This window comes from Aulostomus chinensis, chromosome 17, assembly GCF_037954235.1.
Source record: "Aulostomus chinensis isolate RoL2024-O1b breed Wild chromosome 17, RoL_Achi_v1.0, whole genome shotgun sequence".
Lineage (NCBI taxonomy): Eukaryota > Metazoa > Chordata > Actinopteri > Syngnathiformes > Aulostomidae > Aulostomus > Aulostomus chinensis.
Window position 1 is genome coordinate 4,429,529 of NC_141336.1, and position 11,181 is coordinate 4,440,709.

The window sequence follows — 11,181 nt, forward strand, 5'->3', positions numbered from 1 at the left end:
CCTCTATCTCCCCCTGCCTGCCTGCCTGCCTGCCTGGCCTAGGACCTCATCTCTGCTGCAGCAGCCTCCAACGCCACAGTCATCATGTGCGACTGTTTCCATCTAGCCTTCCCCAACTGGCACGCCGCCTCCTCAGGTGGGCATCATTCTCTTTGCTCCCTCTCACTCTCTCTGACTTTGTGTCTGCTTATTTCCCTGAGCAGTACACTGATTCAGCAGCAGGGTTCAGTAGTGCAGTAGGAGTGATGCGTTTGTTTGTGTGACAAGAGAGAGGGCGAGTGAATGGAAAGTGGATGGTGCTGATGCTGAGCTGTGTCGTGTTGCTCACCTGCAGCGAGCACTGGGTGTGTCTGCAGAGCGCAGTTTGAAGATGTCATCATCTTTTATGTCAGGGAGCTGCGCACCTTCCTCCGTTTCTCTCCTGCTGCATGCCTGAAGGCTGGAAGGCAAACAGACGCAGTTATTTTGGCAGCTCAGTAAAGCAGAAATAAGAGTGGCAAAAAATAGTGGTGGAGGAAAAACTTCCCAGGGGTAAGGATTTAAAGCACCTGCTGATGTGCGGGCAAAATATGCAATACCCCGAAGAGTTTTAAAGCTCCAGGCTTTATGTAAGAGAAGGAAGAGCTTCTTCCTGTGACATTGTATCAGTTTTACTACAATAACATCATATTTCTAAAAGCTGAAGTTGCTGAAACTTTCTACAAGCTTTTCTGTTTACACCACAGTTTGCAACCTCCCTCTTGACGTGTCATGTTATTGGCCTTATCCAGTTGTATATGCAAGATTTAAGGAAAATAAAGGGAAACATTCATTTGGCTTGTACGGTTCCATCGAGGAGTTGATGATGCTCTTTTTAGAAAGCTAAATACATGTTTAAATCACTCGGTGGTGCAGGCAAGTGAGGCAAAACAAACACTGTGAAAGGCTTGCAAACATAGTTCTGCCTAGGTTTGGTTTGCTGAAATGACACAATATTGTGCATATGCATTTTTGATGGAGATGCATGTTGTGGGAATACAGCAAGGGAAGATTTGAATTCCAGATTTATGATAAAACTTGCTTTGACTTTGCAGCAGATGAATAGATTGAAAGCATGCGCTTTTGCGGTCTCATGTTCATATAATCCATGGAGAAAATCAAATTGTGTGGTTTTTTTTTCCCTCTTCACTCAAATCTTATTATAAATTGGACCCAAACAAACTGCCTTTCCGTGAAAGGAGCTTGTGTCTGTCTGTTACACTGAAACTGAGGAGAATCCCAATCCAAGAACACAAATAATGAGCTGTACTACTTTATATTAGTTTAGTGACGAGGGGTGCTTCAGGGAGCCTTCCAGGTGGCTTTGAACCAGAACCACAAACTGGAGCAGGAGGTGGTTTTGTAAGAACAACAAACTACATAACCCAATGCAGTTGAGATGTTGTTGATTTTGTTGTTGTAAGATATTACAACATTTGAACTGATGTCAAGTATGTTAATATGAGAGGTTCTGCGCCACAGCATTACGCGCTCAGCTCAGTGGGACTGTCATGTTTGGAGGCAGTGACAGCAGGTTAGTCGAAGTCGAGCAGGGCGAACCACACCCACACCCAGAGCTGCCGTCGCACCCGAAAATTAATCATGCAGGACCTGCACCATCAGGACATCAGCAATCGATTGCTTGGTTTTTTTTTGTCTGACAAGTAATTCTTTCAAAGTCAAATGAGAACACCAGCAGCTGATTTTTGAATTTTTATGTATCTAATGTATGATAACACAGATATGTACTTTTTGGACTTAAGTCATTTAATTTTGACAGTTCTAATCAGTGGTGAGTTGCTATTGTGGTCTTTGCAGGGCCCTTATGACAAATATTTGAGAAAGGAGTTTCTACATGTGCAATGTTAGTTGTTGGAATGGTGGACATCCGCCAGAGTGACGTATATCATCCCGTCAAGTAAAACAGGGCCTGAATCCTCAGCAAAGCTCAAAGTACACAATGACTCCCTTAATCATTGTTACGTCTGCTGCGTACTTGAATTACGGCACATGACAGTTTTCAGCCTTTAGAGTCCCAGGCGCTCTGCTTAATTCAATGAATCCATCTACCTCTGTTCAGTCCTGAGGACGCACTGGACCATCAGTCAGATAAACATGAAACATGTACATGTGTCCCTAATCTGTTTCTAATGTATTTGCCCCACTCTTACACCTGGCTGCATTTCAGGACAAGCTGCCCATTTGACAAGGTCGGGGCTCCAGTCTTTACTGTGCCTCGACTGCAGATGAACAACATTTGAAGTAAATTATACAGCAAAAAGTTATTTTATATGTATTTCATTTTAAAATGTCAAGATGTTAGTCTTTTTTTTTGTTTTGTGGTGGAGCTCGTGATTAAGGCGTTTTATTATGGTTTGTATATGGGTTTAGTAATCGGTTTATTCTAAATAAACTTAATACGTTTTTCATTTTTTAAATTAAATTGTCTTTTATAACATGAGCCTTGACTGGTTACCTTTGTACTCAATTAAAGTATTGTGCTGTAATTATGTTTGCTCAATTGGAAATAAATCATTTTCTCCAACCTGACGACAGCAGGGACAAGTTGTGTACACAGCAGACATATTCACATTTACGTAGAGCAACGTGGCCCTGACACTTCTGAATCAAAGCCAAAATTTAAAAAAAAAAAAAAGGAGACTGCTCGTTTTTCTATAAAAAAAAAAAAATAGAAAGGGTATTTTGGTTGGTGTAGGTGCCCTAACAGTACTGAACAACAGCAACGACGGGAAACTTTTGAACAAAATGCGTACGGAGTTGTTACCCTTGTTGTTCCACCAACAGAAACGGGTTCCATTCTGGTTCACCAACCCACTGCCAAACCTTTTATATCCCTTGATATACCTTTTTGTGATACAAAATAAATGGCTCAGAACCTGAAAGGTTGCTTCCTAGATAGAACCAAAACAAGCGGTGTCTTTTCCAGGTCAAATGATGTCAACATCAGTGAGTCATTGTCCAGTTCTGTTGTGTCCTCCATCGATGAGGCATCCTTAATTACAACGGATCCTCTGACGTTAGATCACACCGACTTTCAAAGGAATGTTTGTGGACACCATCTTTGCTTTGTGGATGAGTGATATGAGTCCACTTCCAAATTGAGGTAATAGTGAGCAAAGTGTTAAAAAGGAGCAGGGACAGGCTGAGGAGAGGTGTCGAGCAGTGAGGGTTGAAAGCTAGCCTATGGTAGGTGTTTGCTTTGTGGCGTTCTCTGGTAAATGAGGAGTGAGAGAATCGTATTTTCTCAGGATTGTCAGTCACCCTGATGCAGCTACAGAGCCACTTGTTCTGCCTTTCATCAGAATAGTGGTGGCTTCTTGGCTAAAAGTGTCCAGGGGCTGAGCCACCTTTGAGCCTTCAGAGTCAGAGTTTGTTTGAAAATGAGCAACCACTCCTGATTAGAGGAGCTGCTGTTCCCTGCAGAACCAATAAGAGGGCGTTAACACTCCCCGCTGCAGTCTGCAGACGGGAAGATGCTGGTATACAAGAGGGCGGGCGGGGGGCGGGGGAGTTGGGTTTGGGACACCAGATCAGCAGTAGCCAGGTTTCAACCAGCAGAGGGCAGCTGCTGTGCATACTCAAAGGAAAAACATTTAGAATTCACCTACTTTGCACCAAAATGTCAAGACACGAAGTCACCAAATTTAAGATACATAAACATTCAGTTTTACAATGTCGTCGCCATGTCAACATCTTCTGTTAACCAAGATGGTCTTTTGCCTCAGCTTTTTTTATTGACAACCATGGCATTGTCAGAGGACATTTCTGCTGCCTGTTCTGTTGTATGATAAATGCAATCGTGATGTCAGCTGTTTATCTAATTTGGTACAACATTTCCTACTCGTTTAAGTTTGTATATTTGAGTGGAAAAAAAAAAACATTTCTTGAGAACCAAGTAATTTGACTGATATTATGACATTGCAATAACAAATCACAATATTGCCACAAAGTGACTGCAACATGGCTACCGAATTGTAAAGTTCTAGTTATCGATCAAAACATTGAGTGAAAGGAGATTTCCACCAAAAGTATTGTTCTCCACAGACAAAAACATTATAAAGATCTCGAAACATCTCTGAAGTTGTCACAGCAAAGCATCTTCCACTCCCAGCAAGTCAACCCCTCCCTTGCTACACACTCAGAGAGTGTGTGTGTGTGTGTGTGTGTGTGTGTGTGTGTGTGTGTGTGTGCCACACACTGAAGCTTGAAAAACACTTCAATTAAATTATAGGTTTGAAGAATGCTGTAGATTCAATGACCAGTTCCTGTACAATTTTCATTACATTATAAATAATTTGTCAATGAAATTTTGAGGAATATGTAGTTCAAAAGTTAACCAAAGTCATCGAATAGACATTTGGACGCCACTTAATTCATTTTAGCTCAACACATGTTCAGGCAAGGTATGGCTGAGACCTAAAAGTACACCGAAAAGGTCCCGCCTCCTTTGTCCACTTCAGGCTGAACAAATCACTTTAGCCACTTTGGTGGGTGATCTCCAACAGGTCGGATAACATATTCAACACCTTGGTTGATTTCCAGGAGACAAACCAACAGCAGCGGCAGGTAGGTGCACCGTTAGCCTCTAAAGAGCACCTAGTTTAGCTCAGTCAGTCACACCAGGTTTGGAAAAAGAAGAATAGTGTTGAGAAATAAACAAAAAACAAAAAAACGCTTGAAATTGTGATGGATAATTCTGTAAGTACCTCTAGTTGTTATGTTTCACAACATGTCTAGACTGGCGTATGCAGATGCCTTCATGGATCCTATTTTCTGTCTGATCAAGGCTGGCTGAGGATTTCTCGAATCTCGCTGTCAGAGGAATTTGACACTATGATGACAGTGCAGGTTATGCTTCTTATTTCATTACCAGCCAAGATGAAAGCAGGAGTGCTGTTGAATTATTAAACTTGAGGCAGCAACGTGCCATTTTAATACAATATCATCAGTCTTTTGTCTTAGATGTCTCCTAATGCACTTGCACAAAGCTCTTCACATGACATACATCAAGGCGGTGGGCGGGGAGGCCAGTTGAGAAACTATAGTCATGTCAGTGTACATATTCTGTAAAAAAGAGAGACTATTTCTTTTAAAGATGTTCAGAAATAAACAAAAAATATCTCCTCATAATTGAGATGTTTGTAAAAATCACCTGAAAATGAGAAAAGGCCCAAAAAACTGATTGTACATTCTCTTACAACAGGTTTATCCTCCACTGGGGCAAAGTGTTTATGATGCAAATGCAACCAACCCAAAAGAAGTTCTAAAAAAAAAAAAAATGTACAAGTACAGTTCGATCGTATCAATTCAAAATACAAAGTCCATCCCAAACAGATAGTATTTCAAGATATTGGAAATATAAACCACCTACCCAAAATCTTCTTTTCTGACTCCTGAGTAATCCGAGCATCAACCCAGATACATCAGATTTTCATTGCAATATACCAGTAGACGATTTTCAACGGACTTCTAAAGTAAAGTCTTGCTTCAAAAACATTTCTATATGAGTTGAGACATTGTGTAAATTGCGATTCCGTTTGGAGTGAAATGTAATCGAGCAGATTACGTTTTTGGTCGTGGCTACTTGGAGATTGACAACTCTCCCAATCAATTTTCTTGTAACACAACGACAACTTAGAAAATTATCGCACAATTATTAACAAAGATGCAAATAAAATGTTAAATTGAGCGCAACTCCATTTTATCTTTAGAAACGAGGCAGAAAATTCTGCACATCACATTGCCAAAAACGAATCCTTCTCTGAACGGACAAAATGTCATCAGTCACTTCATCATGGGAGATTTGCCTGGGAGCCACATGGTTCACGTTAACGAGAGCTGGACCACTGAGGCGATCTCACGTTGTGGTGGAACTCAGGTTAATTTAGTCAGACATTCAAGTCAAGTTCAGGCACCATCCTCTCTGCTGCAGCCACCGTCACTTGATGGGTGGCGGGCAAAGCCATGCCGGAGGGGTATTGCTGGGGGCAGGTTGAGGAAGAGACAAGTGGGTTTGTTGTGTTTTTATTAGTGCCTGGACCCAAACAGGAGTGCTGGTTGAGATCCAGAAACTGTCAGCACACACAATTAAGTCAGCTGCCTACATCATCTATTTCAGAAACCACCACAGGCTGACAACTGTCTTTATCTCAGTTAAATCCACCCCCCTGTTCCTCTCAGCTCCAACCTCTCGTCCAATACCTCTCACATCGTCTTCTTACGTTGGCCGTTTGCAAAACTAGACTTCAAAATCCACGCATCAAAAGGTGACATCACTGCTGTTTCCTCCACTTCTTACACACCGTCTTTGTCTGAGTCAAATTACATCTTATTATATCTGCTCGCCTTCATCAGAAACATTCAGACTGCATCCCTCTTCTCAAATTACCTGAATAAAAATGTAATCTAAAGTGGAAAGAAATCCAATCAGAGGTACAGGTATCAGAGCTGGTAATAATAACACACCATGACTAACCAGATTCAGACTTTCCCTTTTTGGAAACCATAAAGAGCTAAGAGGCTGCAGCTCCTAAGCTGTGGATCGATCAGGGGATCACTTAACAGATGGCGGAGGCAACGGGTCCCCGGGGGAATTATTGCCAGGAAGAACTCTAAATAGTCTCATCAGAGGCTCCAGTGTCTGTGCGAGCATAAAAACAATAGACCACCTGGAACTTTCATCTTGTTTCTGTGTTTTCTGTGTTCGTTCATGTGACAAAAAGGTTTTAAAACACCAGGCTGATCCAGATAACCTACTTTTTAGACTAATTTAATTCACAATGATAAAGTCATTACATATTTAAACTTGTTACATGTTATGTTATTAAATGTATGAATGTAAGTATCAGAAAACCCACATTCAACAATTCAATTAAGAATTTATTATTATTATATCAACAGTATTATTTGTATTGTGGTACAGAATTGTTTACAGCTTTGTTGCAGCAGTAATTTAATTTTGTAAAATGCTTGCAACTTGGACAGTGAACATTACCTGATTTAATTTTCCTTTTAGCTATGCAGAACCATGTCATGAATTTTTCTGAGTAATTTGGAGGGTTTTTTTTTCTGAGAATATGCAGCATATACTGAATTGTACAGACATACCTAATTTTTGATTGTGCTTTGGTTGCGTACATGTTTTTTGTGTGTTCTGTGTACAGGGGCTGGCCGTAGGCTGAGAGCACCAGAGCCTGGCACAGAGGACGATTCAGTGAGTAATTTCACTACCCCTCAGTAATATCAATGTTGATTTTGTTTTGTTTGGGTATGTTATTATTTTAAATATTTAGAAATTAATTTTTCTTAATCAGCCTCTTAGGAAATATTCAATACTGTTTTTCCATTCATCTCATGCCAATGGTCGACTGGACTGGAGCCTATCTCAGCTGTCATTAGGCGATGAAATGAAAACCATATCTTAAAGTTGCCCATTATTACGGTGGTGCAGTGGTCCTCACTGTGGCCCCCCACCAAGAAGGTTGTGGGTGGAGCCCCGGCTGGAGCACGGGGTCTTTCTGGGTGAGTCTCCATGTTCTCCCTGTTCCTGCTGGGTTCTCTCTGGTACTCCAGCTTCCTCCACAGTCCAAAGACATCAAGAGGGGACCAGGTTAATCCAGACTCTAAATTGACCGTAGGCGTGGCTGGGAGAGCCAATGGTTGTCTGTCTCTATGTGTTGGCCCTGCCATGGACTGGTGACCTGTCCAGGGGGAAGGCTGCTGGGATAGGCTCCACCCCCACCCCCCGCGACCCTTAACAGGGTGAGCGTTCTGAAATGGATGGATTTTAAAAAATTGCATTTTGACCATCGAGGGCTGTTTCACATTCTTTGCTGAAGCTGGACAACACATGCGTGTTCAACGAGTCTGGAGCCAAACCTGCTCCATTACGCCCCTGAAACAAGCCTGATTTGGATATTTTATTTTCCAGTGGACTTCATGGAAGAGGATGTATCCAACCCTTAAAAGAGACTATTTTCTTATTTATACATTTTGTATTTTTTCTTTTATGAGAGACCAGGAGGAGATTGTAACCAGATCTTATTTGGGGAAAAAAACTCAGACACATTTCATTAGCAGAACATATTTATACATCTTAAAATGCGTGCGAAAGGATCTTTAAATAATTAATTTTGCAAGTGAAATTATGCTTGATTGTGTTTGTGTAGTATAACACAATGTGTATGTACTAACATTTTTGGGAGTTAAAATTATATACAGCTTTTATATCCTCAACATCTTTATTTTTATGTTGTGTCCTTGAACTACTCCATCGTCCATCCATCGTCGTCTTCCGCTTATTCCTTACTAGTAAGGGTCGCGGGGGGGGGGGGGGGGTGGAGTCTATCCCAGCATCTACAGGCGAGAGGCGGGGTTCACCCTGGACAGGTCGCCAGTCCATCACAGGGCCAACATACAGAGACCAACAACCATTCACACTCACATTCACACCTACGGTCAATTTAGAGTATCAATCAGCCTCGTCCCCTCTTGATGTCTTTGGACTGTGGGAGGAAGCTGGAGTACCAGAGAGAACCCACGCAGGAACAGGGAGAACATGGAGACTCACACAGAAAGATCCCGTGCCCGAGCCGGGACTCGAACCCGGAACCTTCTTGCTGTGAAGCCACAGTGCTGACCACTGCACCACCGTGCAGCCCCCTTGAACTACACAATATATAAATTTATATAACAAGTGATGAAGAGCTGATCTTGTTTTCCATATCGAGTAGTGGGATACACAATTTTTCATTCGAAACAGTGGTAAAAAGTAATAATAAGTTGGATTTCTTAAAAAATGATTTCTGAAATGTTGGACAAAATCAGGTGAAAGATACCAGATCATTGTGACATACATCACATTAGAATGTGGGACCAATTAGCTCAGAAAACTTTTGCTCACTCCAAAAAAGGTGATTTTTAGGTACTGAAAGTGACTGAAACGTGTCAATATCTTTTTCAAGGCATTTTTGGGGATGAGACTCTTTGCCTGACCTTCTGTCTGTGTAGGTCTGTGACGAGCCATCGCAATTCACAGAGGGAGAGAGACCACGTCCTCAAGGCTCGTCCCCCGTGGAGGAGTTCCCAGAAACTGAAAAATACACCGACAGTGACAAGGAGGTACGGAGCAACATTTCGCTGTGGTAATATGGACACATACGAGTTACCGGGAGAAAACCAGATTACGAATATATCAAAAATTTGTGTGTCAGTGTGCGTGAGTGTGCATTCATACATATATGTGTATATATACATAATTACATACACACATGTATGTATGTATTTGTATATATATATGTGTGTATGTGTGTGTGTGTGTGTGTGTATATATATATATATATATATATATATATATATATATATATATATATATACACACACACAAACACACACACACACACATATATAACTCTTTTTTGAAAATTTGTTATTGTTAGTGTGAAGAAGAGCATGACTCGCGCCACAAAGGAGGGAGAGAGAAGAAAACCAAAAGGTCTGGGTGTGGGTCCATCTTCGAAAAGCGCTCAACTCCTAAGAGAAGCAAACTGAAAGTGAGACATTCCTATCTTTTCCCCTCTGTGCTCAGGATGTCACTAAACCAGATATTTGGTATCATCAATTCATTCTTTATTCCTGTTTTGACACCATGACAACAGTTTCCAATACAACAATTGAATGAGTGCATTTAAAAGAAAACAACTGCTAAACCCACGGTCTGTTTTAGAAGGGGTGAGATATTTACACCCTTCATCTGTAAGAATCAAAAGGAGCTCCTCCATCAAAATAGATTGATGTATGTAGTGTGGAGAGGGAGAGAGAGAGAGAGAGAGAGAGAGAGAGAGAGAGAGAGAGAGAGAGAGGCTGTGGCTGCACAGGCAGCTTTGTGGAAGCAGTTTTCAAGCAAAATAGTAACTTAATTTGGGTTGAGGAGTTTTAGCATTCACTTGCTAACAGTACATCTTTATGGTACACATACTGGTCCATCTATGGTGGCCTTACCACTTGTGATCAGCCATAGTTTTATTTCAGAATGAAGCAGATGGCTATGCTACGCTCAAGCACAAGCACAAGCACAGCCCCAGCTGCTAACAAACTCTCTCTCTCTCACACAAACAGACTCACTAATGTTGCTGTGGAAAATTGTGAAGAACCCTGTCTGTTGCTGCACCCCCTGTTGTTATTCTGTCTGTCGCATATGTCCTGTGTCTCCAGCATTTCTTGCACCAGTATCATGGAAAAATAAGCCCTGTAACATTTTCAGAATTTAGGCAGACACTTGGTACTGAAGTACGAGCTTTTTTGACATCCCTAATCTGACAGTGAATCCTTCCGCTAGTAGAATATTTTTACTTTTTCATTTTGATGTTTTGGCAGGAAGTTCACAGCCCTGATTCCGGAGTGATAGTGAAAACTGCCAAAGACGGGTGTGCAGAGGGTCTAGTTTACGGTGGAGGAGGTAAAGACGGAATCTTCATTAAAGAAGTGGTACCAGAGTCACCTGCCTCAAAAAGTCTGAATCTAAAGGAGGGTATGTAGGAAATCTTATTGTATCCACAAAAACAACCAGTTTTTGTTTTTTTTTTGTACATGAAACAAAGCCACGGGTCAACAAGTCAGCCAAAGTTGAATACATTGCCAAGTTGGAAATAAGATACAGATAGTGATTTTTTTCAGTTGTTACCACAAATCTAAATCTGACAAGGTCGACTGAAGAATCTGATTCTTATTCAGTATTCATCTTGTGTATCATTTGTTGTATGTTGTCCTTTTCAGAATCTCCCATTTTCATTATTAGCATCAACACCTCAAACAAAACTATATTAAAACTACCAACACACTGCATAGCAACTCTTATGTGATCGTACTCATCTGTACTCATTCAGTTAACATACAAATGGGATGTAATAAACCTCATGCTCAGATTGAGATCTTTTCTTAAGTGTTTCTGAAATGTTCCCTCATTTGTCTTTTTGTGCACAGGTGATCAGATTCTGAGCGCCACTGTGTACTTTGAGAACGTGTCATATGAGGATGCCATTCAGATTATGGAGCATGCTCAAGCTTATAAAATGAAGCTTTGCTTAAAACGCAAACCAGACATCAGTGAGACTGAACCAGCCATCGAATCAGAAGCAATGCCTG

The 11,181-nt window shown here is 41.2% G+C and overlaps 1 protein-coding gene and 1 long non-coding RNA gene across 4 annotated transcripts in view; one reads left to right on the forward strand and one right to left on the reverse strand.

The window, feature by feature from the left end:
• Positions 1 to 11,181, forward strand: part of LOC147246066 (protein AHNAK2) — a 25,836-nt gene continuing 14,655 nt past the window's right edge. Inside the window, exons 1-6 of one of the 3 annotated variants that reach the window (XM_086182567.1) lie at positions 1 to 136; positions 7,203 to 7,252; positions 9,049 to 9,159; positions 9,477 to 9,590; positions 10,414 to 10,567; positions 11,020 to 11,180. In XM_086182567.1, coding sequence (XP_086038693.1) covers positions 85 to 136; positions 7,203 to 7,252; positions 9,049 to 9,159; positions 9,477 to 9,590; positions 10,414 to 10,567; positions 11,020 to 11,180 — 642 coding nt within the window. In that variant the 5' untranslated portion in view covers positions 1 to 84. Of the gene's footprint in view, positions 137 to 7,202; positions 7,253 to 9,048; positions 9,160 to 9,476; positions 9,591 to 10,413; positions 10,568 to 11,019; position 11,181 lie in introns of those variants that run through there. The other 2 variants (XM_086182568.1, XM_086182570.1) reach the window with 2 other exon arrangements.
• LOC147246067 (uncharacterized) overlaps positions 360 to 11,181 on the reverse strand; it is a 27,934-nt gene continuing 17,112 nt past the window's right edge. The window contains exons 2-3 of the long non-coding RNA XR_015109754.1: positions 9,034 to 9,130; positions 360 to 439 (exon numbers count right to left, since the gene is read on the reverse strand). This is a non-coding gene — a long non-coding RNA (uncharacterized LOC147246067). The remainder of the gene's footprint in view (positions 440 to 9,033; positions 9,131 to 11,181) is intronic.